A 25823-nucleotide genomic window follows, 5' to 3' on the forward strand; every position below is an offset into this window, starting at 1 on the left:
TGATGATCCGGCACCATCAGGAACCCAGAAGTGCTGGGGCAGCTGGACAGGCTTCCCCCGTTCAGCTGCTACTGAAACTGATCAGCAGCTGAATCGGGGAAGCCAGGAGCAGAGCAGCTGGGGTGCTGCCGGGTTGGTCACATAGCACTGCCCCTCGGGGCTGCGGGACCAACCCGGCAGCACCCCAACTGCTGTTGGGGACGCCTGGGGCAGAGCAGCTGGAGTGCTGCCGGGTTGGTCCCGCAGCACCAAAGGACGGTGCTGCGGGACCAACCCGGCAGGGCTCCAGCTGCTCTGCCCCAGGGGTCCCCGAGTCAGCCGCTGCTGAAACAGATCAGCGGCTGATTCCAGGAAGCCCCGGGCAGAGCAGCTCTGCCCGGGGCTTCCTGGAATCAGCCGCTGATCTGTTAAAGCAGCGGCTGACTCGGGGACCCCTGGGGCAGAGCAGCTGGGGTCCTGCCGGGTTGGTCCCACAGCGCCGAGGGGCGGCGTTACGGGACCAATCCGGCAGCACCCCAGCTGCTTTGCCCCAGTCGTCGGGATTCAACTGCTGCTGAAACTGACCAGCAGCGTCAGTTTCACCAGCAGGCTGAATCGGGATGTCTGGGGCAGAGCAGCTGCGGTGCTGCGGGGTTGGTAGTAGGGGCAGCACTACGGCACCAACCCAGCAGCAATCCAGCTGCTCTTGGGGACGCCTGGGACAGAGCAGCTGGGGTACTGCCCAGTTGGTCCCGTAGCGCTGACCCTCGGCGCTGCGGGACCAACCTGGCAGCACCCCAGCTGCTCTATTGCCGGCATCCCCGATTCAGCTGCTGCTGAAACTGACCAGCAGCGGCTGAATCAGGGATGCCTGGGGCAGAGCTGGACTATTGTAAGGGGGGGCCAGGAGGGGTCTGGGGTGGCATCCCCTCCCACCCCACTCCAGACGCCTCATAGCCCCCCCCTTCTGATAGTCTGGCATATTTGATAATCCGGCACTCCGTGGGTCCTAAAGGTGCCGGATTATCGGAAGTTTACTGTATTTGTAAGTTGTTCTTTTAACTGTTGGGGATCACAAGCACTTAAGTATCATGACTGTAGAGTTCACAATGTTGGAGCATTCCTTTTTTCTCATACGGTCAAAAATTGATTGTGGCCTACCTATTTTTTTTTGAGTATCTTAACCTGGGCTTTGTGTTGGTTTCTCCACCCATAGTATTTTTAATTTTATTGTGGTAGCAACTAAATCTCAATCAGGGATCAGTACTACACTACCCTCACAGGGTAAGCTAATCTGTAAAAAGTGTGGGAAAGGGGTTGTGTCCTGAAATCATATGTCAAAGGCATTGTAGAAAGAGACATTTGGAGGAAGCAAGATAGATCAAGGTTACAGAAGCAAACAATCTGGTTGTTTAGGGTTATAATAGCAAAAGGTCTGTGTGTATTCCCTTGTACTGTTACATTGGAAGGGATGTGTGGGATTGTTCATTAAACAATAAAGAGACTTACGCTGCCACCTAGTGAAGTGATATGGTAACACCTGTGAAAAATAGGAATATGAAGACAAAAACTGGCTAAAGCCCTATGGGAAAGGGGCTGCCAAGAATGTACTGTGAAAGACAGGACAGACTCTTGAGGAAAAAAGACTGTACCCAGCGAGTTTGGGACAGAATATTACTTTGTTCGAACTTCAGATTTCCTTTGGAAGGAGTGGGCTTTTTGGGAGACATCTCAGCCATCTGACCATTTTGAAAGCCAGGGGAATGTTTGGGGGAAACTGAGGCAGTGGATGGAACCAAAGCCAAACTAGAAAGGTTCAGTTACACTGGTGTTGGTAGTCCATCACTGACTATCTTGTACCAGTTCTTATCTGTGGTTACAAATAACAAAGATACTCCCTGGCCCACAGATCTTACTGTTGAGGTGTGGGACAGGATGTGATATAACAATAAAACCTAATAAGGGAGGGTGAATGTGTGACCTGACAACACTAACTTGACATTGAAATAGAAGCCTGTGTTTGCAGCTTGACTAACAACTGTTAGATGGAAGTGACTTGTAGCCATCACAATAGAAGTAATTTTTGAGGAGAAATTTGAAGGATAAGGTGGTGATTTATGGAATTTGTTGCCTCCGCCTTCTGCATACTCATAGGGATCAACATTAATAAGAAGATGGAGAGACTTGCAGGAAAAATAGAAAACTGTATGAACAAAGCTGCCATTGTTGGCAGAGGAAAGATAAAGGTCAAAAGCTTAATAAATTGGTGTATATATATGAAAGATCAGGAGGTTTTAAAGACAAACAAAGAGCTTGTGGTGGATGAGAGAGATCCAGTGAAATGATGTGAGGGGAATTTTTATGAGTCAGGAAGACTATTACAGAAACAGTAATTTGTGTGCATTTGGGGAAAATAATGTAGCTGACATGTAAGTCAGGGCAAGACTTGCCAACAGCTAGAACTGTTGGGCGAAGAGAATATCAAATCGAAGTTAGGTGGTCTGTCGAATTCTGTCAAGTTGCTATTTAACAGTAAATCATAGAATTAAGCAATTTTTATATACACAATTTTATCTATATTAACTGGTAAAGAAGACTTACTGTAGCTTGTAACAAAGTTTCTTCGAGTGCTTGCTCATGTCCATTGAATGTGTGCTTGTCACATGCACCAGTGCTGGATGATTTCCCCCCGCAGTATCTGTAGAGGACCAAGTTCAGAGCCCCCTAGAGTGGTGTCCACGTGCCACGCTATATAAGGTGACCCCCAAGATCCTTCCTTCCTCAGTTTCTTCTTGCTGCCAGTGATGGTGCTTGGAACAGTGTGCTCCAACCTTAGCTGTAACTTTAGTTAATCCCTTTATCTAGTTGTAAATAGTCTCTCTCTAGATCAGTATAGATAGTTAAAATTAGCAGTTTGTAAGTACTCTGTAGGGACTTAGCCAGGGGATGAGGCATGCCCCTTACTCATGGAAGTCCAGTATAATAGGTGGGAGAAGGCACTCTGCCCGTGGTCATTTTTCACTTGCCCTGGATATTCAAGTCCCTTGAACACTAGAAGTATTTCAGGAAGTGCAGGAAATGCCCCATTTTGACATTCTCAGAATATATTTCATTTTTTCCTTTTGAAATGACTTCTTGTTTCAAAATTTATTTCTTAAAGGGTTAAAATTGAACCAGAATATTTTAGATTGATCAAGAGGGAATATTTTGATTGTCCCAACAAACATTTTTTAGAAGTTCTTTGTTTGGGGAAAATTTCTAAGTTGTGGCATTTTGTCTTGATAAAGTGACTTTATTTCATCATTGTTTGAGATGCAAAATCCATTTTCCTGCCAGCACTCGTGTTTACAAGTATCCACTTAACCAGCTGTTCTTTGCATTTAAACATATGTTCTTCATCCCATTGCCTCCTTTTGTGTCTAAGCATACACTGCTTATGTGCTTTTCTGCCAGTAATTAATACTATTCAGGTATAGAATCCATAAAGTATATTATCAGGAAATATTTGATGCCTACATGGATTTATAGTGGGATGTCTTGTGCATGGATTTTATAGAAGAGAAGTTGGAAGGTGGCTTATAAAAATAACTGAGGTGATCTATCTGTGTGGAAGTTGATTGTGATGAGGTTCACATATTGACAAGATGGATTTAATTCTCACTCATGAGAATTGTTTAGTGAATACAGAAAAGCATGATAAAATTGATTGAATGAAGAAAGCTGACTTGAGGAAACACAAAAGGAGACAAAGGAAGTGTAGAAAAGAGGAAGATAATGAACAGTGGAGAAATTGAAGAACTAAAAAAAAAAAAGTCAGGGGAGAGGACCAAGTAGGATGTCATCTTCCTTACATATAGCAACTCCAGTGATGATTAGAGAACACAAAACTGAACTGCTACAATGTAAATAAACTTTCAAGGTTGGGATGTTAAATTTAGATTAACTAATTGAGTAGTCAATGGGTTTTCCACTGACTATTCAATTAGTCAGCAAGGGCACGTCTGTTTTTGAACTGTAACAAGAGCCCTGCTGGGCTCTTGCTACAGTTCAAAAGCGCAAGCCGCGGAGGGAGCGCAGGGCCAGCGGGGGACTGGCCCCGTGTTCCCTGAAATGTTCAAGGCTCTTGTGAGGCTTTGACACGTACAGGGAGTGAGAGTCCAGTCCCTTGCTGGCCCTGCACTCCCTGCGGGGCTTCTGCTTTTCAAATGTACAAGAGTCCTGAAGGAGAAAGAAAGAGTCTGAAGCATGGGCCTGGTGCTTGAACCAAAGTAATCAAGAGTTGTACTATGAGATACAGACAGGCTGTGTCAAAAGCAAATGTTTGCCTGCAAGTCAGTGTCTCTCGGCACTAGAACTGCTAGCACTGATAAAGGCACATGAAGTATGTGAATGCATTCCATCGGGACCGTACAGGGACACCCAGCTGAGTACACGATAAAATAATTAGACACAACAAAAGTGTAAGTATAACAATGGGCAGTGATTGCTTTTGAGGAAAGTACAAGGGGAGGTATCAAATGTGTCATTAGTGTGTAAGATGATATGTATGGTGTATATCATAGATTGTTCATTTCTGTTTCTAAATATTGGGGTACCTTTACTAAATTCTTTGGCCGGCTGAGGGGATGATAGTGAAATCCATAGTATCCATTGAGCCGTGTCCATTATTATGGGTAGGGGCTCACAGGCCATTGGGCTACCGACCCCTATTAATGTACTTTTGTTCAACAATAAACCTGACTTGGGTGCCTTTGTATTTATTTGAGTCTGTGGTCTTTTGGGGGCTCTCATGAAATCTTTTATGCTACCTAACTGCGCAGAGAAGCATGATATCCCAAGGAAGAATACGAAAGTGCGTGCAGCCGAAGACCTGTCAGAATGCCACGCCAGTGAATCACGAATTTACTGTATCGCTGTCCTGAACTACTACAAGCCCTGCTGTGGCCCTTGTATATTTCAAAAGCAAAGTCGCAGCAGAACCAGCGGGAGCAGAGACTGCTTTAGTCCCTGCTCGCGTCTTTTTCTGCTGTATGTCTACTTCTCCTGGCCTCTGCAGAGACCGTGCTGGAGGGGAACTGACTTTTAAAGTGGCTCCTCCCTTCACCCCCCACACGGGCTTCTGCACCCCCACTTGCTGCCTCTCACTGATAGAGGCAGCAAGGTGGGAGGAAGCACCTAGTCGCCTCACTAGTCAAGTATCTGATAAACTTATGCTTATTGGATAGTCGACAAGTCGCTTACATCCCTATTTGAAGGTTGGATTCCAGCATGAAATCTGATCTTTGCCAAGACATAGACTACTTATATAGACTACTTATATATTTATCATAGTCACAAATTCCCCACATAATGACAGTTTCTCTACTTTGTGATATTGGAACTAGGGTGCAAGTGACTAGTTGAGTCACTACTCAACAACTCGCTTTGCCACTTGCTGCCTCTTTATCAGCAAAGGGCTAGAAGCTAATCAAGTGGTGAACAGAAATTCCATCGACTACTCAATTAGCTTATAAAGCTACTTAACGTCCCATGGCAGAACTTTCAACCCTGCTCTCACCACTTTCCATTGTTGGCTTGCTTGCTTGTTTTGGAAACAGGAATCCAGTCCATGAAGAGAGATGGTTTATCATAATGTGGTCAAGACCTTGATTTTGTAACATGATTTCCTACCTCACTGTCAGTATCTTGCTGCACTTAAGGTTTGTCTACACATGTCTCCCGCATCTTTTGAACGCGTCCGCTATTTTGAAATATAGCAGATGTGTTATTTCGCCATCCCTGTAAAGCTCATTGTACAAGGAGTAAGGGATGGCTCGAAATAGTGCTGTATTTCCAAATTTGGCACTGTTGAGATAATGTCAAATGGCGAAATGAGGTATTTTGAAATAGACTTGAAATAAGTTATGCAATTTGCATAGCGTAATTTGCGTATCTTTCTTTGAGTTTCAGGTGCTGTGTAGGCTGTCCAGGTCACTAATCCAGTAAGAACTTACTCTTCACTGGAATGTGTCCACAGTCTACTGACAAGCAGTTAGTAATTTAATGCCCGTCCCCCACACTTTTTGATGACGCGGTGGAAGAATATACTGCCTATGAATTGGTTTTAAGCTTTAAACACTGACAAAGTTTGTTCTTCTACTCTAAACAGGTTTGGAACAAAATAGTTAATTCTGTAATTATGGCAGTTAAATATTTGGCTTCTGCCTATCGTATAATTTTGTTCCCATTTTTGTGTGACTGATTTGGTTATTCATCTTTGCTCCCATTTGTTTGTGCATCCCAAAATATCTTGCTCATATGCTGGTGATGCTAACTGTCTGAGATATTTTTAATCTGTCACAAACTGTGTGGAACTGAATTAAACTAAATCATATTGAAATTGGTTTAATATCTGTGGGGGTCACTATATTAAAATACAGTTGTTTATTGTGATGGCGTGCAGTCGCAGCGGTCCCCTTAAGGCTGTTTCCCTGTGTGCTCATAAAGCCACTGACACTCGCCACCTTGCTCTCTGGGGATCCTCAACCAGCCTGTTCTGTTGAGCCTGATCTCCTTGTCTCCCCAAGACAAGGCATAGAGCTGAGATAACTGCCCCTCCCCCAAAGAGCAGTGTAGACAAAATCATTTTGCCTCTGGGAGAATGCAGTTCAGAGGCACAGCAGCCAAGAAACCAACCCACAAATGGGATCCAATCCCCAATAAATCCATTTTTCACTGTGTGAGAGTATGTTGAAAGCACATTCAGGTAAGCCCCTTCAACAATATGCATGCTGATTGTTCCCTCTAATTATTTCCACTGGGTTTGATAGATAATAAAGTAATTTTACTAAATATAAACTGTAGGATTTAAGTAGGATGCAAGTGAAGACAGAGCAAAATAAATTACATATTTAAACTAAAAAAACACATAGCTAGTTCTAGTACACTACAGCTTACTGCAAACTTACCCTAAAAGGCTAAATATTTCGGGCAACCCTTTAAGTCAGAGAAGATCTTTTATTCATACCTGGGTCCCTGGCTCTCTTATAGTGTGTGTCAAGCCAGCCAAAGACCAAGACAGTAGTAGCTTTCCAGCTTAAACGGACTTTTTTTTGGGCAGGAACCCTTTGTTTCTACACCCAGCCTCTCCTTCTATGGAAAATTACTTGATTAAACTGTAAAAACTTAACAAAACATGTAGATGGTATGACACCATCTGTATGTTTCGTTAGTCTTTAAAGTGCTACCAGACTACTTGTTGTGTTCTAAGTTTTTCCTGTTAGACTAACTCAGCTACCCCTCTGATTCTATTGATTAAACTGGTATACTACTATAAGTTTGTTTGGTCACATGTCTTTTTCAGGACTAACCATTGCTGAAACTTAAGAGTCGAAACCAGGCTGTTATCAAGTCATTAAGTTGATCACACCGTTATTGCGGCTCTTGGGAGCACCATTGAGGGCTTTTATTTTGTACATTTAAAACCATAAACAATTTCCTACCTCATATTTCTAACTTTACATACACTAAAATAAGAGATACAGATCTAGCAGTTTGTGACACGAAAATAGATAGGTTACACGAGATATTTTGCCCAAAGCATCTCCAAGTTAGGCATACTTGTATGAAACTGTTTTATGTATACAGCATGGGGAGGGAAGATACTTCACAATTGTGTTAGAAGATTGTATTCAACTTCTAGGGACAGGATTAATGTAAATATTAGGAACTCCAAAGAAGTGTTTGAGAAAACGTGAAGTGGGTTTCCTGGGAGGTACTTACAGATGCCTGTTGACATTACACCCTGGTAGAGACCCATTACTACTATATATCTATGCCTAGATAAGACAGGGAACTGTTAGTCATGGAGGTACTCTGGTTGTGGAGGGAGGGAGACTTCCACCCATAAAGACAACTAAGAGGGTTGGAAGATTAATAGTGAGTTTCTTTGATAAACCTTTAAGGGATCAAGATGTAGCCGTGTTAGTCTGGTGTAGCTGAAACAAAATACAGGACTATGTAGCACTTTAAAGACTATCAAGATGGTTTATTAGATGATGAGCTTTCGTGGGCCAGACCCACTTCCTCAGATCAAATAATGGAAGAAAATAGTCACAACCATATATACCAAAGGGTACAATTTAAAAAAAATGAACACACATGAAAAGGACAAATCACATTACCCACATCCCCCTTCCGTTCTGTAATGTGATTTGTCCTTTTCATGTGTGTTCATTTTTTTTAAATTGTATCCTTTGGTATATATGGTTGTGACTATTTTCTTCCATTATTTGATCTGAGGAAGTGGGTCTGGCCCACGAAAGCTCATCATCTAATAAACCATCTTGTTAGTCTTTAAAGTGCTACATAGTCCTGCATTTTCTTTAAGGGATCAGTTTCTCGTAACTATGACAACTCTTTGAACATGTCCTCCATGTGCACTCCCACTGAAACAGTGAGGTGTCCAGACCTCCAGAATGGACTGATAGAAAAAAGATTAGGAAACTTTCAGTGTGGATGTAAAAACCACAGCTGTGTGTAAAAATGGAATCATGTTACTTGCAATCGGTAATGTTAACAGTCTCTTTAGTTACATATCCAAGGAGAAGTTTGGGCAGGATTCCCTGGCCTGTGTTAGGGACCCCATGGTTCTTTAGTAGTTGAATTGTGTGGTGGGAATGTGGAATGCCATCTAAGCTTTCCATTTTAGAGTAGAATTTTCTAGCTTTAAGGGGAATAAATGATAGAAATACTTTAAAATGTGAATTAATGCGGAAATGTATTCCCAAACTTGCAGATGAGTTGAACCTATAATTGAGATGTGAACTATCAAATTAATCTCTACATGTTAAAATACTTTTTCTGGGTTATTTTAGCAGAAGCACCCAGTTAGCAGTCTTACTTAGCTACCGTTATTGGGTGGAATGGGGGAAAAATACTAAAGGGGACTTGTTTCTGTCAAGGGCTGCTGTGGTGGGAACTGGCCACCTAGAGAACTCTTCAGCTATTCTCCTTCCTCCCTCCCCCCACTGCTCCTAGTTATTCTCATCTCAGACTCTTCCCATAAAGGAAAAGTAAAGACTAATACTACTTAAGCAAATGTAGTTCTCAGTGCCCAAAGCTTCATTGGTTTTCTTTGTGCAAAATAATGTGGCTGCCCTTTTACCCCTCTGACTTCTTGAGAATAAAGCTTAAAATGAATATCAAAACATCCTGTTTAGAAGGAAGAACTAGTCCTCTGAGAAACAGGATTTATTGAAAGTTATATACATTAGATGTCTTTCTCTAAACAACAAAGGAGCACAATTACATGGAGCACTTTTTTTTTGTTTTAGCTGAGCAGCAGCGGCAAACCAGTCTCCATTACAAGTTTGCTATTACAGGTGACGGGGAAGGGAGAGAAGCACTTAGATGCAAAGAGCTCTTTCAGCAGATGAAAATGTAAAGCTCAATTGCTAATCAATGGGCTTTGTTTTTCTGTCCAACTGACTTCAAACCAGTATTAATATAGTTTGTCCCCCCCTCCCAAATCAAGATTTTTAAACATTAACTGATTAAAATACAAACTAAACAGGAATATCAGATTATTAAGCTTATAAATTCAGTTTCCAATGAATGTGCTGGGTTATGTTTTTTGCAACCCTTTTATTCAGTAAAACACATCAATTTTTATGAGCTGTGTTGCTTCTAAATTGGTCTTGTTGTCCAGAAGCAGATTCAGCAATGTCTGACTAAACTTCTTCCATGTGTATCATGATCCGTGGATATGTTCAGTAGGTTTATCTTTGTGCTAAGAGGAGAATTGTGCTCCATGTTGTTCAGAGAAATGTTAATGTACACAACTTTCAGTAAATCCAGTTTCTCAGAGGACTAGTTCTTCCTTCTAAGCAGGATGTCTTTATCTTAATTTTAAGCTTTATTCTCAAGAAGTCAGTCTGATAAATGGCTGATTAGTTTGCTTTATGTTAGTGATAATAAATTGTGTAAGCCTTAGCAATCTGTCACTTTTAGAGCAGTAGGCTTCGTGTTTCTAAGTAACAAAAGTATAAGGTTGTTTGTGAGATTGGTTATTGCATATTAAATATACCTATTTGAATGTTAGCTTTCATCAATATAGTTCAGTGGACAGGATCTATGATGAAATACAAATATTATGAATAGAAAGCTTCTTCATATTAAATTACAAATTAGATTTACAGAGGAAGCTGGGGAAGAAAACACTTTGAAGAAATTTGTTGTGTAAAATCCCCTTCTGGTAAAAACATTATTTTTTTAATATCTGGTTATCTTTCCAATAAAGGAACACAAATGCAAGCTATTCATTGTATTCTAGTAACATCTGGTAGGCAAACATTGTTTTATTTCAGCCTGAATTGAAGTTCATTCTTAAACAAGGATATTTGAGGTAAAATAGGATGTGTAGTCTGTTACTTACTATATGTAAATGTGCTTTCTATTAGGGATGATAAATATTAGTTATTGAATAGTTGAGTAAACTCATGAATTCTTCTTGGTTGGTTTGACTAATCTATAGTCCCTGGGGGCGAGGCCACAGCTAGTGCACTCCAGCTTCACACCTGAGGAGCCCTCTTCCACTCTGGGCTGCTGCTTCTGATACAGAGGCAGCAGTGTGGGGTGCCAGGCAGGCGCTGGTCTGTGAGGGGAGCCAGTTTAAAAACCAGCTCCTCTTGCAGACAGGCTGCCTGTGGTCCAGTGCTGCTACCTTTGATAAAGAAGCCGCAGCATGAGGTGGCAGCAGTTCCTATCTAGGGGACAGCTGAGCTCCCGGACCTGGCATGAGCTGGAACTGAGCTTGGCTGCCTGCTCATGCTGCTCCTAATACACTTCAGATGCAGAGCCACAGCAGGGTAGGTCCTAGACCCGTCACAAGCCAGAAGTGAGCCAAGCTCTGACCAGCCTGGTGGTAAATTTATGGGGAGGGAGGGGAAATGCGTATAGTGTATATAGCATTAACCTATAAGCTTTTGCTTATTGGTTAATCAGCTACACCAGTGTTTCCTAAATTATGGGCCACGGCCTGATACCGGGCCGTGGGAAAAGAATACCAGGCTTCAGCATGCCTGGTGGCTGCCGGCAGGGCCGGCCTTAGGCCGATTCAGGCCCCGCGCCCCTGAACCCGGAAGTGCCGGCGAGTTAGAGCCGTGGGCCCTGCTCCACCGATATGTGGTGCTGGGTCTCTCCCCTGGCTCTGCCTGGAGCAGGCCTGGGCCCAGGCCCCGGCCCCCCCGTGCGTCCTCCCACCCCGCCCCCAGAGCATCCCCGCCGTGCGCGGCTCCTCCTCACGGCCTGTTGCTGCCCATGTGCGGTGTTGCACGTGGGCAGGGAGGACGCCCGGGCATGACGTGATGTCATGGCCCCGGATTTTAAAAGTCTTCGGAGACACGTGGCGGGGCCTCGCTGGCTCCAGCGGCCTCCGGCCCTGCAACGTAGAAGGCAGAAGTTAGGGAACGGGCTTGGGCGGAGGAGAGGAGGCGGCAGCGGCGGCGGGCTTGCGCAGAGGGGGAGGAGTGGAAGGAGAAGGGGCTTGGGAGGGGAAGGCACCAAGGGACATGGGTGCAGGAGAGACAAATGCCAGGGGGCCAAGTGCAGACAACGAGGGAAAGGGTAGGAGGGGAGGAGTCAGTGGGAGGGGGACAGGGTGATGCTGGGGGAGGAGAGGAGAGAGGAAGGGCATTGGGGGCTGGAGGAGGAGGTGCAGGGGAGAAGGCTTGAAAGAAGGGGTGGGCATGAGAGAGGTGGGGATGGAGCAAGTCGTGTGAAGGCACAGAGGGGCTGGAGGGGATGGGGCAGAGAGTGCTGAGGGGGTGGGTATTAGGGAAAAAGAGGGCAAAGGGTGCAGGGGCAGTAAGGGAAGGGGGAGGCACCAGGAGGGTGCAGGGCTAAGGGAAGGTGCAGGTGCCAGGGGATTCTGGGGTGAGGAGGAGGGGAGAGCTGGCCACCGGAAGCAGCACTGGACGTGGGAAACGGGGCAGGTTGGGGAGATTGGGGGGTCGGTGGAAGCAGGGCTGCCGGGGGGTGTGAGGTTGGGGGCAGGGTGCTGGCTGGGGAAGGTTGGGGGGGAGAAGCTGCCGCTGGAAGGAGGGCTGGATGCGGGCAGCGGGGCTGGCCAAGGGAGATTGGGAGGAGAAGCGGGGGGGACCTGGCTGCCCGGGAGGGGTTTGGGGGAAGTGGGGCTGGCCAGAGGCGCAGCGGGGGGAGCAGGGGGAAGGAATGAATCGGCCTGCGGGGAGTGGGACTGACCCGGCCATATGTAGATCTTGGGACGCTGCCCATTTCCCCCCCCCCCCCACCGCAAAGCACAAAGCATGAGTTAGTCTGGCCCGGGGACTCTATTGTCCCCCCCACACCAGCCCCCCTCGAGTAGTTGCAAACTGTGTGGCTGGTAGACACACTCATGCAGCCTGAGCACATTTACCAGCCAGGCAATTCGAAACTACAAACTGATACATCTAGTAAGAATACAACTTACCTAATGAGAAAATACCAGACATGTTATATGTCTGGTATTTTCTCAGATTGTTTTTTGTGTGTTTATATTTTTGGGCTGCAAAAAGCAGTATTGGAGGGGAAAAAAGGGTTCCAACTAAAGTAAAAAGTTTGGGGAACCCTGGTATAACCAGTTGTCTTTCTGTCTGTCTGTCTGTCTCTGTCTGTCTCTTACAGTCCATTTATCCAATCCATATTCCTTAACTTGCTGGCAAGAACTTTGTGGGTGACCATATCAAAAGCTTTGCTAAAGCTGTCACCGGTGGTTTTGGGAGGACCAGAAACAACTTATTTGAATATTCATCATTTGATTAATGAATATGCAAATGAACATTACCAGTCCTCCAAAAGTTCGTGAATGGATTTACTGGTCCCCGTGTCAAAAAGTTTGGGATCCCCTGAGCTACACTATTACATCCCTACTTCACATGACTATTCTTGAGTAATATAAATGCATGTTTCTTTTTCCAAAATAAAATTGCTGTAACTGTACTTATGCCATGCACCTAATATTGCTTTCCTGTGCTTTTTTTAATGTAAAAGCTGTAATAAAAACAATATGTATTAGTTTTCATGTGTACAGTAATTACATAGGGTATTTGAAGTATAAAGAACATGACCAGGGTAGATACGAAAAGTTTATAGTCTCAGAACATACAGGGAAATTAGTACAGTAAAACTCCAATTGTCCGGCATCCAGTGGTCTGGCACTCCTGATAGTCCGGCACCAACTGGAACCCGGAATTGCTCCAGCTAGCCGGACAACTGGAGTAGCTGTGAGCCCCATGGGCACTCGCGGCTGGGAAGGGGAAGGGGATTATACCCCTGTGACGGGTGTGCTGGGACCCGCACTGCGTCTGGCTGAGGGGTGGGGAGGGGGGGAGGAAATGTCACGGTGAGGGGCAAGCCTTCCGCCGTTCTGCAGGAAGGCGGGGGAAGCCCCGCATAGCCGCTGGCAACAGGCCAGCTGGGGAAACCTAGCTGCCGGCCTGCAAGCGGCAGTGGAGGAAAGGGGGCGAGAGCTAAGTCCCCAAACTTGCCCCATTCCGGCTGTGCTCAGCCCTGCGCCGTCGCCGAAAGTTTCCAGGAGAGGAGCGAGCTCCCCACCCCCCAGACTGCAGTAGTTATCGCTGAGCAGGGGGGTGAGGGGCGGCGAGCAGGACCAACCCGGCAGCACCCCAGCTGCTCTGCTCCGGCATTTCCTTAAGTCTGCCGTTGCTGAGACTGATGAGCAGTGGGTCCCGGCAGACCCGTCACAGCCCGCCGCCTGAGTACCTCCTGTTACTCTGGCATCTCCGATAATCCGGCACCTTTGGGACCTAGGTGGTGCCAGATTATATCGGAAGTCTACTGTATTAGAGTTCTCGGTAGCTACTGAAATGTTCATTGGGGGGGGGGGGGTCTGTGTAACTCTTAAGGATGACAATTATACACAGTATAAGGGCCAAAAGCATTTGACCCATCCACTGAAAAGCTTGTCTCCTTCATCTCCTAGTTTTGGAACCTACTCACAACCATACTGCTGCAAAGAAGATAGCAAGTCAAGATTTTGCTGTTTCCTTGAACCTACTGTGGTTTAAGAGTGTATGTTTAGGCTTTCTGTCTGTAGTTTTGGTGCTAAATGGACGAGCTGTTTTGCTCACAAGAAAGCAGTTGTAGTGGAGGAGCATTTCACTGTGTAAATAAGATTATTCATAATGCTTGCTGTTTTTTTTGTTTTTACTCTCTGATTCTCTGAGGTTAACCATTGACTAGTTACTCACAAGTTAAGTGGGGGAATTGGTTAATTGTTTCTATGCTGAATATTGTATATGCTTTTTTGGGACCCTGCTGCATCTATGTATGTATAGGTGCATGTTGGATTCTGCAAAAAACTCATGAATATGAAGTCTTATATGCACTACTTTGGCATAAGAAGTATTGCGCTCAAGTTGCGTTTCAGATGGTGCCCAATTTGAGCTTTTTAAACAAGACTCTAAAAGTTTGAGTGTGTCTTATCTCTAGTGTTTGCCTTAGATAGTTTTGGAATGAAGAGAAGCTCAATTGAAATAAGTTCAGTGGTGGAGGAAAAACATAAACAGTAAGGTTGGTTGGAGAACAGCAGTGTAAGAAGTAAGGTGTTCTAAATAAATTGCTGCATTAATCATCTTCCCATCCGATCTGCAAAATATAAGTGGGTGTAATGGTTGGACTGAAGAGCTCACTAAACTTTTTACACAATGGTAATCTACACAACCAAAGCCTCAAACTTAAATTGTTTCCAACTGCAGGATCAGCTAAAGAGAGGAGTTCCTTCTAGCAGCAATCAACCTCAAGACTGCCAGTATAGTAAGTATAGTGAAGAATGTAAACTCATGCAGCACTTGTGAGTAGTTTGCCATGCTTAAGCATTTTAAAATGAAAAGTTGGGAGTCTGTTTTGCCAGAAAAATTATCTGTGACTTCTATGAAATGCCTGTGATGGTGGAGGGAAAGGAAGATATGTTGTGCCGTATTAATATACGTGCCATATAAAGAAGAAATTACAAATTTTATCAAAAGTGTCCTCTCATTCTCTTCACTTCCCCCTATTTCATTGACATTAGAGGTTACAGGTACTAGTTACCCTGTGTTCATAAATGACTCAGAACTTTTGCGGAGGCAGCATGGTGTAACACCATGGATGCAAGGGGTAACATGAAAACTTTGGACAATTGAAAGCATATCTTTCTTCCACAAACAAACAAACCAGAAGAAATGGTTCTTGTTAACTGTTGGTGTACAAAGGTAAAATATTTAAGTCTTGAAATAGCTGGAGCAAAATTCCTTGCTCCATCAAAGACCAACAAAAACAACAAAGTTAGGATTTGCTATTTCTGAAATTTAAACAAAACATAAGCTTTGTAAATAAGTACATGCCTTGTCTATACATCATGCCAATTTTTCTCCTTGAAGAGTAAGCTTTATTAAAGCCAATCTTCGGTTAACTGAAACTTTTTTAGATTTAAAAGGAAAATGTACATGTTTTATTTAAATCAGTGGTCACCAACCAATATATCGGGATCTACTGGTAGATCTTGGATCCTCTGACAGTCGATCCTGATTGGTTTGGCCAAGAGGCTATCAAGTGTTGGCACTTCCGCTGCCTCTCCCCCCACTGCTGCTCATCTCTTGCCCTTTGCCTTGGAGCTGTCCCTTCCTATGGGGAGCCTCCTGCTTTCTGTGCAGGGGAAGGAGAGGAGGGGCGCTGATGTCAAGGTGCCCCCTCCCAAAGGCCCCTCTGTCCTTTCTCCACAGAGCAGAGAGGGGGCACAGGAGGACTTGGGATGCTCCAGTACCAGGGCAGGGATGAGCCTCCTGTAGCCCCGCTGCACCACCAACCAGGAGCCACCAGTAGTGCCCAACTGGAGCCCACATCCCAAACTCCTACTCCAGTCATGAACCCCCTCCTGCATCCTGAGCACCCCTGCATCCAAACGCTGTCCCAGAGCCTGCACCTGGAATCTCTCTTACATCCCAACTGCCTGCCCCAAGAGCAGCTCAGAGCCCCTCTCACACTCCAGATTCCTTAATCCAGGACCTGAGCCAGCACCCCAACCCTCTGCCCCAGCCTGATGAAAGTCATTGAGGATGGGCAAGAGAGGGAGGAGGGAGTGAGGAGAGGTGGGAGGGAAGTGGGGCAAGGGTATTTATATTTGAGGTAGATCTTGGATTGCACTTAAATTCAGAAAGCGATCTTGTGCTTAAAAAGGTTGGAGACCCCTGATTTAAATGATAGGGCTCAGGGCAGGCAGTTGGATGCATGGGGTACTCAGGGCAAGGGGTGGAGGTGTCAGGGCAGGGGGATCTATGGGGGACTCACAGTAGGGGATTAGGGTATAGATTAAGACCAGGGGGTGGGAGTCCCAGGGCACAGTGTTGGGTGTACAAGGAGGAGCTCAGGGCAGGAGGAAGGGGGTGGGGAGCTAGAGTAAGGGCATGGTGTAGGAGGTGCAAGAATCATGGCGGGGAGTCTGGCTGGGAGAGGGGGGAGCTTACCAAGGTGGCAAGGGTGGTGCTGCTGTGGTGACAGTTACTTCTGGGGGGCTGGGACTGTGCTCTCCAGGTGGCCACTTCTCTTGTGGAGCCAGGGATACAATCTCCAGGTGGTGGCTTCTTCCAGGGGGCCGGGCTGCGTGCGCTGGCCTTAGCCTGCAAGCTGTGGGGGAGGGGGCAAGGCTCTGGGGGCTGGTAATAGCCTTTAGCGGCACCCCCTGAGGCCTGCAATCTGTCCGGGGGAGGGTGTGTGCACGAGGCTCCCGGGGCCAGCCCTAACTTCCAGCGCGTTCCCTACCCCCCCCCCCCGGTCTGCCAGCTCAGCATGGGGCAACAAGCTCCAGGGCTGCCCAACGTACATAGCCCGCCCCCCCGTGGCCTTCAGACTTTGCAGGTGCGGGGTAGGTCTGAGGGCTGCTCCTGGCCTGAAGTGGCTCCCTTTCTCTTGTGAGCTGCAGGCTCTCTGGGGGGGTAGTGTCAGGCTCTGGGAGCTGCCTGTGGTCTGCAGTGGCTGGTCTCTGAGGGAATGTCTACACTACAAAGTTAGTTCGAACTAACGGACGTTAGTTCGAACTAAAAAGTTAGTTCGAACTAACGGACGTTAGTTCGAACTAACTTTCATAGGCGCTACACTAGTGCTCCATTAGTTCGAATTTAATTCGAACTAACGGAGCGCTTAGTTCGAACTAGGAAAACCTCATTTTGCGAGGATTAAGCCTAGTTGGAACTAGCTAGTTCGAATTAAGGGGTGTGTAGCCCCTTAATTCGAACTAGTGGGAGGCTAGCCCTCCCCAGCTTTCCCTGGTGGCCACTCTGGCCAACACCAGGGAAACTCGTCTGCCCCCCTCCTGGCCCCGGACCAATTAAAGGGGCACGGGCTGGCTACGGTGCCCGTGCCACGTGCAAGCCTGCCAGCACCCAGCCGGCAGACCCGGCACCTGGCATGGATCGAGCCACCCACCCAATGCCCCCCAGCCCTCCCCCTGTTCCCGGGACCAGGCTGGCGGCTCCCGGGAGCTTGCCCGGGACCGCAAGAGGCGGGCACCCGCCTGGGCTAGTGCAGACATCGTGGACCTTGTCCACGATCTCTGCACTAGGCACAGGAAAGTGGCCGTCTAGGGCAGGAGAGCTGCCAGCCGGGCCACCCAGGAGCAGGTGTGCAAGAGAATCAAGGGGGTCCAGTGAGCTTACAATGGCCGTCCTGGGTCAGACCAAAGGTCCATCTAGCCCAGTAGCCTGTCTGCCGACAGCGGCCAACCCTAGGTACCCTGGAGGGGATGGACCGAAGACCGTGACCAAGCCATTTGTCTCGTGCCATCCCTCTCCAGCCTTCCACAAACCTTGAGCAGGGACACCACTCCTACCCCATGGCTAATACCACTCCATGGACCCAGCCTCCATCACTTTCTCACTTCGCTTTAAACTCTGTTCCAGTTCTAGCCTTCACAGCCTCCTGCAACAAGGAGTTCCACAGGTTGACCCTTTGCTTTGTGAAGAACTTTCTGTTATTAGCTTGAAGCCTGCTACCCATTCATTTCATTTGGTGTCCTCTAGTCCTTCTTTATGGGAACTAATGAAGAACTTTTCTCTATGCACCCTCTCCACCCCACTCATGCTTTTATAGACCTCTATCATATCCCCCCTCCGTCTCCTCATTCCTAAGCTGAAAAGTCCCAGTCTCTTTAGCCTCTCTTCATATGGGACCTGTTCCCAACCCCTGATCATTTTAGTTGCCCTCCCCTCTCCCAGCCTCTCTCTTGGAGAAAATTTGTTCCTCTTGGTTTCTGAGGACAGGACAAGGAGTAATGGGCTTAAAGTGCAGCAGGGGAGGTTTAGATTGGACATTAGGAAAAAATTCCTAACTGTCAGGGTGGTCAAATATTGGAATAAATTGCCAAGGGAGGTGGTGGAATCTCCCTCTCTGGAGATATTTAAGAACAGGTTAGATAGTCATCTGTCAGGGATGGTGTAGACGGAGCTTGATCCTGCCTTGAGGGCGGGGGGCTGGACTCGATGACCTCTCGAGGTCCCTTCCAGTCCTATTATTCTATGATTCTATGATTCCCCTCTCCCACCTCCTTTTCCCAGTCTCCCCCAGTTTTGTTCGATAAAGACAGATTCTGTTTTGGAAGACACGTTATCTTTATTTTGTACATCAAGAAGAGGGGCTAGGGAAGGGTAAGTGGAAGGAGGTGAGGGAGGAATGGGGCACGAGCCCCCGATGGGGAGACTGGGCTGGCTCTGCGGGCTTCTGGGGGTGGAAGCTCTCCTGCAGCCCCCCCATTTCCCCTTCTCCCCAGATGGCAGCCCGCGGCAAGTGCAGCCGGGCTGATGGCCGAGTGGTGTGATGTGCCCAGTGTGGGTAGTCCGGGCACTCCAAGCCAGGACTGCTTTGCAAGCGGGGCACCCCTGAGAACTGTCTGTCCGGGGTTGGGGTCGGGACCCTTTAAGCACAGCCCTCGGCTAGCCTGAGAAAGCATCTCCACGCTCTAAGTCCTCCTCTGATGCCCTGCCGGCACTGCTTCCGGCCATCCTTAAGCCCGGTTCAGGGTCCACTTAATGTGGACATGCTAGTTCGAATTAGCAAAACGCTAATTCGAACTAGTTTTTTAGTCTGGATCCGTTAGTTAATTCGAACTAAGCTAATTCGAACTAATTCGAACTAAGTTAGTTCGGATTAACGTTGTAGTGTAGACGTACCCTGTGGGGCTAGGCTCTGAGGACTCTGTCTGCAGCGTACAGGTTTTCTGTGGGTGAAGAGAGGCCAATGGAGACAGTCTGGGGTTTGTCCTGAGCCTGCACAGATTTCCCCACCCACCCTGCAGAACTGCATGATCTGAGGGGCTAAGCTCTGGGGTTGCCCCTGGCCTACAGAGCCCTCCCTCCCCACCCCTGTGGCCTGCATGCTGTTCAAGGCTGGGTCATGGTTCCTATCTCTGGCTTCTTTTGGGGGTGGTGGGCTCCTGGGCGGGGTTAGGGAGTCCTAGGTGGGGAGGTCTTGGGATGGCTGTGGCTGGGGAGACTGGGGTCTGGGATGGGTTGGGGTCTTCCCCACTGGCATTGTTTTGAGGCGAGGGACTTACCTGCTCAGTTGCAGAGCCCTGTCCTCAGCTGGGCAGTTTGTTCCTGGTGTCCCCAGTGGTCCCTCTGCAGTATAGCTGAACTCTGCAGGCTCTCTTTCCCCAGTAGCCATTCTGAGTATCATGTCTCCTCTCTGCCCTTCCCTTTTCAAATTCTGGAAAACAGTGCCATTCCCGGCACTTCCTGTTTTCCTGGCACAACCAAACCCTGGGTTTGTTGCTTTAAATCAGGGTAAGAGGAAGCTGCATACCAAATTTGGTGGCCCTAGCTCTTACCATTTAGGACTAGTTCTTGAACAAACTGACTCGCAAACAGACACACACATAAACACACTCAAAGTGTGTGCGTGTGTTTTATATGTATATAAAATATACACATAATGTGTAATTGGACATTGATTTTAGAAACTCCATTTAAGCGTGGACTCCTGCTTAGTATAAAATGTCAGTACTGAGATAATAAGGTAATAGGTGCCTTAACATATTAGAAAAATGGATAAGAATTAGGTCAGGTTGAGAACTTGCTGATGGAATATTTAGTTGAAGAGATTCTGAGATAAATTAGCTGTTCTGATTGTTAATCACAATACTATTCAGTTTTAAGGAATAACTGAAATGATAGAAAATCCATTGAAATGTGTGTAGCAAGCTATCTTAGTCAGATGCCCTTAGAGTAACACTATACAAAGGCTCTAGAAATTGACCAAATATTTTAAAGTTTCTTGATTTAACATAGTAAATGGTGTATGGTATCCTTCAAGGATGTTAGCACATAGTAGTTTAAACAATTAACTGATAAGTTTGGGCTTATCAGTTAATCCAGATGCATGCATCCCCTTTCCCTAGCTGCCTCTTAAGCCCCCTGCGGAAGGGGCTGCAGACAGGAGCTGATCAGTGCAGGGAGCAGATTTTTAAACCTGCTTCCCTCATGGACTGGCTCCACCTGCCCCCCCCCCCCACACACACACTGCTGCCTCTGATACTGAGGGAGAAGTGCAGGGTGGCAGGGTGTTCCCCGGGAGTGGAGCCAGGAGCATTCTGCCTGCCAGTTCTGCCCTGCACCAAGGAGAGCATTTTAGTAACTGTATGTTCTTTGAGCAGTGTCCTGTGGGTGCTCCACTGTAGATGTCGGGCTTGTCCTGGCGCCGCAGATCCGAGATGTTTTCCAGCAGTAGTCTGCCAGACCGCGTATGCGCGAAATGCAGCTCGTGGCTTTTCGTGTCGTTTGAGTCCGCGTGGTCCGGCCCCCGCCAGTTCCTCCTGACTGTCCTCATCTGCGGACAGACTGAACGCTCTCTCCACAACTCCTGTTAGATTGAGAGAGAGAGAGTGAGGCTGTGTCCAGACTCAGGGGTTTTTTCGAAAAAAGTAGCCTTTTTTCGAAAAAACTTAACCTGCAGCCGCGTTCTTTCGAAATTAAATCGAAAGAATGCGGCTTTTCTTTCGACGGCGGTAAACCTAATTCCACGAGGAAGAACGCCTTCTTTCGAAAGTGCTCTTTCGAAAGAAGGCGTTCTTGACAGCAAACAGGCTTTTTAGAAAGAGAGCATCCAGACTCACTGGGTGCTTTCTTTCGAAAAAGCAGCTTGCTTTTTCGAAATTCCGCGTGCAGTCTAGACGCGCTCTTTCGAAAGAGGCTTGCAGTCTAGACATAGCCTGAGTGAGTTTACTGGTAGTCGTAGTATATAGTTATAGTCAGGGCTTGCCAAGCGGCGGCGAGCCCCACTCGCCAGCTGCGCGGTTCTATGAGCTGTGCATGAGCAGATTGTGTGGCGCCAGGTGTGCCGACTTGTAATCTACTCGTCACAGGCGACTAGTGACGTGATTATAGTTATAGTTGTTACTCAGTTATAGTTCGTCATTTAAAAAAATTTTTTTACTTCTATAGTTACTATAAATAGTTTCAATGCCTGGTTTTAAGAAATGCAACGAATGCCGCAAGGCAATGCCTGCCTCCGATGGCCATTCCCTGTGTATCAGGGGTCTCAGAGAAGGCCACATAACTTCAAAATGTCCCCATTGCTCAAAGCTCACGGCCAGAGCAAGAAGAGATAGGGGCACGCGTTTAAAAATCCTGCTGTTCGACAAAGCCTTGCAGCCCCAAACTCAACAACTTAAGGGGCACGCAGAACAACCCAAGAAAATGGAGAAGAGACTGTCTCCATCACGCTCCCTTCTGCCTTCACGTGTGAGCGTTGGCAATGAGCCAGGGACCTCGGGCACCTGCCGCATGAGGTGCTGGAGAACCAAAAATCAGCCGGAGTAAGTCAGCTCCAAGCCCCTCCATATCGGTCTTGACGGTCTCAGCTGTTCCCTCGGTCTCCAGACCACTCCCAGGGACTTCCACGGCTCCGAGACCCTCTGTCAATGCTAAACGCTCCCGGGCGCTGAGCCGCTCCCCAGCACGGGCTCCGGCAACGAGCCGCTCCTCAGCACAGGAGCACTTGTCGGCACTGACTCATACTCTGGCACGATCACGATCACCAGTTAAGAGTCGCTCTTCACCCTGGGCACATGCAGCACCAAGGCGCCCCTTGCTTTTTAGATGCTCTCCGGTGTCTCAACGCTCACTGGCACTGAGATCACCAGTGCAGAAGTGCTCTGCGACACCTGAGCGCCCTGTGTCTCCCATAAGCTTCCCGGCACAGAGTCAATCGCCGACACCGAGGAGTCTTTCGCCTCCTTCATATTCCCCGGCGCCGAGGTACCATTCACCGGCAAGGCGTTCGCCGGCACAGAGGCATTTCTCCCCGTCGAGACGCTTGCCGGCACCAAGCCGCCCTTCTGCATCAGGCCGCTCGCCCGCACACAGGTGCTCCTGTCCATCAAGACGCTCCCGAGGCATCCCTCGCCTTTGAGACGATCCTCTCCCTCTAACCGCATGCCTGCCCTGACACGATTGCTGGTACTGACACGTTCTCCAGTAACAGTTGTCCCTTCAGCACACCCCTCGGTGCCGGAGGGCACCGCGGCACCGACTTCCTCAGTGCCAGTGCAGCTCTTTCCCCGTACAGCAATCTCCACTCCAACTTCTTCTCCACCGGAGCAGCTGTTGGCATTACCTACCCAACATAAGGCCAAGAAACTGCCATCTCTGTCACCAAGCCCAGAATTCTCACCTGAGCTACCGTCTCCCAGATCACCAACTCTTTCAACCCACTCTATTATAGATACCGGTATTCTGCATTGCCGTACCATCGCCATAGGTCACTGTCACGTCGTTGGTCGCCTCATACACTCTCCCACTCCTTTCTCACAAGGGAGCATCCTATTCCTTCCCCATCTTCAAGACCTCTAACTCAGGGTCATACAGCAGCCTCTTTCCACTCGGGAGCCTGAACCCGATAGGTCGCCTACGGACCAATCCTCCTCGTCCCCAGGCGATGCAGTTTTTCAAGGGGACACCTCACTCTCGGACGATCTTCACCAATTTCAGGAGCTTTTTAAGGAGTGGCAGAGAGACAAAAGGTGCAGGTGCGGGAAGTACAACAGAAACATCACCTCCTCCATAACATCAGTGTCACCAGGCCAAAATCTCCCTGCCATTGGATGAAGCTATTCTAGAGATAGCTGATCATATTTGGCAGCTGCCCGCATCCGCCCCACCCACAAATAAAAAGGCAGATAAAAAGTACTTCGTTCCCACCAAAGGGATGGAGTTTTTTTTACTCATCCACAGCCCAATTCATTGGTTTTGGATGCAGTACAGCAAAAAGCGAAGATGCCCCAACATAAGCCTACTGTTGCAGACAAGGACAGTAAACACTTTGACTTATTTGGCCGCAAAGTATTTTCCTTGGCGACACTCACTCTACGTATAGCCAACTACTCAGCATTGTTGGCAAACCACAATTTTGACAGTTATGCCAAACTAGTGCTACTACTTGAACACCTACCAGACACCAAACGGGACATCTTAAAGGCAGTGCTACAGAAAGGATACACAGCTTCCAGAATGGCTTTACATATTGCACTGGATACACCCGACATTGCAGCATGCACAACAGCTACATCGGTCATTATGCGCAGGGCGTCCTGGCTGCAGCAGTCGTCTGCCCCGAAGGATATTTTAACAAAAGTCGAAGATCTACCGTTCGATGGGCAGAATCTTTTTCGATACGATGGATCAACTCCTCCACTTGAGAGAAGATTCCAGGACTACTGTAAAAACATTGGGCATGTACACACCACTGTACCGCCGGAAGTGATACACTCCTTACCAAAAGCAAAGACCCTTTCTCCTGCAACCTCCTCCATATAGAGCACACGAACAGCAAAGGGGCAGACAACACCAACAACGAAGATGCCCACCACCTAAACCATCTACCCAACAGGGTAATAGACAGCAGGTTGATGCCTCCATTGAGGGATTGAGACTCATTCCCACTGTTACCGGTCAGAGTGCTACAAAGGCAATCTTCCACCACTGCTTGAGACCATATCTCCATCGATGGGCCTACGTCACCAAAGACAAATGGGTCCTTAAAACAATTCGGCTCAGTTATACCATTCCATTCACATCGTTGCCTCCCCCTCCCCCTCTGCCCTGTCCCTTTTCAGGGACCCATCTCACGAGTCGTTGCTCAGGCAAGAGGTTACTCGTGTACTCACCGTTGGTGCGATAGAGCCTATTCCAAATGAATTCAAAGGCAGAGGGTTTTACTCCCGATATTTCAGAATGGAAAAGAAATGGGGGAGATGGAGACCAATATTGGATCTTCGCGGTCTCAACAGTTACCTGAGAAAATAATGATTTCAAATGGTTACCCTGGCTACAATCATCCCAGCACTTCAGAACGGGGACTGGTTCATGTCCCTCAATCTCCAGGTGCATATTTTCACATTGCTATTCATCTGGAATACAGAAGATTCTTATGCTTTCAAATCGGCATAGACCATTTCCAGTACAAGGTCCTTCCGTACGGTCTCTCGTCGGCTCTATGGGTTTTCTCCAAGACCCTTGCCGTAGTGACTGCGTATCTTCGTCATCTACACATGATGATTTTTCGGTACCTCAATGACTGCCTAATCAGAGCTCAATCGTTGGAGGAAGCATGCCGCACCACAGGCACCACACTCATAGTCTTCAAAGCGCTGGGTCTCATTCTCAATATCCCCAAGTCGTCCTTGGAACTGCACCAATCAGTACAATTCATCGGAGCTCATTTCGACTCTACACGCGAGTGAGCTTTCTTGCTGACAGCAAGGTTCCAGACAATACAGGATTGGATTCAGATTTTACTGATCAGCCCAATGGTTCCCATACTGCAGAGTCTACAACTTATGGGACACATGGCTTCCACAACGTACATCATCAAACACGCAAGGTTACGTTTTTGCTCCCTTCAACATTGGATGGCAACAGTATGCCCCCCAAATGTCCATGGCGTATTACACAGCAGTAACGATTCCCACTCATGTCAAAGCATCACTAGCTTGGTGGACCGTTCCGGACAATCGAATGTCGGGTGTACCCTTTCATCACCCACAGCCGTCAGTGCAGCATACAACCCATGTGTCGCTCATCGGATGGGGTGCTCACCTCGGGGACGAGCAGGTACAAGGCCTATGGACTTCTGATGAATCGTTGATGCACATCAACTTCCTGGAACTCAGGGCAGTGTACGTCGCCTGCCAACATTTCCTTCCCATTATTTGAGGACAAGTCACACGAATCCTCACCGACAATATGACTGTTTATTATATAAACAAACAGGGTGGAGCCAGATCCCACTTCTTGTGTGCAGAGGCGGTACGTCTATGGAATCTGTGCAACCATCACAATGTTTCTTTAATAGCAGAATATCTCCTGGGCCGGCACAACGACACAGCCGATGCCCTAAGCAGACATTTTTCTCTCAACCACGAGTGGGAGTTATATCCCAAAGTGCTTTCTGCGATATTGCAACATTGGGGATTTCTGTCAGTAGACCTATTTGCTACTCACCGCAACGCAAAGTGTCCTCAGTATTGTTCGAGAGCGGCAATTGGACGAGATTTGAAAGGGGACGCTTTCCTCTACAGCTGGGGTCATCACCTATTATATGTGTTTCCCCCCACACCTCTAATACCTAGGGTTGTGGAGAAAATTATCCGGGACGGAGCCACAGTGATCCTAATAGCCCCCTCTTGGCTGCAGCAGATGTGGTATCCTTACCTCCATCGTATGTCGATACATCCTCCATATCCTTTACTGGTACGACACGATCTGCTTTCGCAGGATCACCGCTCCCTACTCCATCCGCAGGTAGACAATCTCGCACTG

General features: G+C 47.5%; 1 protein-coding gene across 5 annotated transcripts in view; it reads left to right on the forward strand.

The window, feature by feature from the left end:
* Nucleotides 1–25823, forward strand: part of VPS13C (vacuolar protein sorting 13 homolog C) — a 220597-nt gene that overhangs the window by 29655 nt on the left and 165119 nt on the right. For all 5 annotated transcript variants that reach the window (XM_075897681.1, XM_075897679.1, XM_075897678.1 and 2 more), the window contains one exon: nucleotides 14736–14793. In XM_075897681.1, the coding sequence (XP_075753796.1) occupies nucleotides 14736–14793 (58 nt within the window). The remainder of the gene's footprint in view (nucleotides 1–14735; nucleotides 14794–25823) is intronic.

The sequence above is a fragment of the Pelodiscus sinensis genome, chromosome 14 (genome assembly GCF_049634645.1).
Source record: "Pelodiscus sinensis isolate JC-2024 chromosome 14, ASM4963464v1, whole genome shotgun sequence".
Classification (NCBI taxonomy): Eukaryota; Metazoa; Chordata; order Testudines; family Trionychidae; genus Pelodiscus; species Pelodiscus sinensis.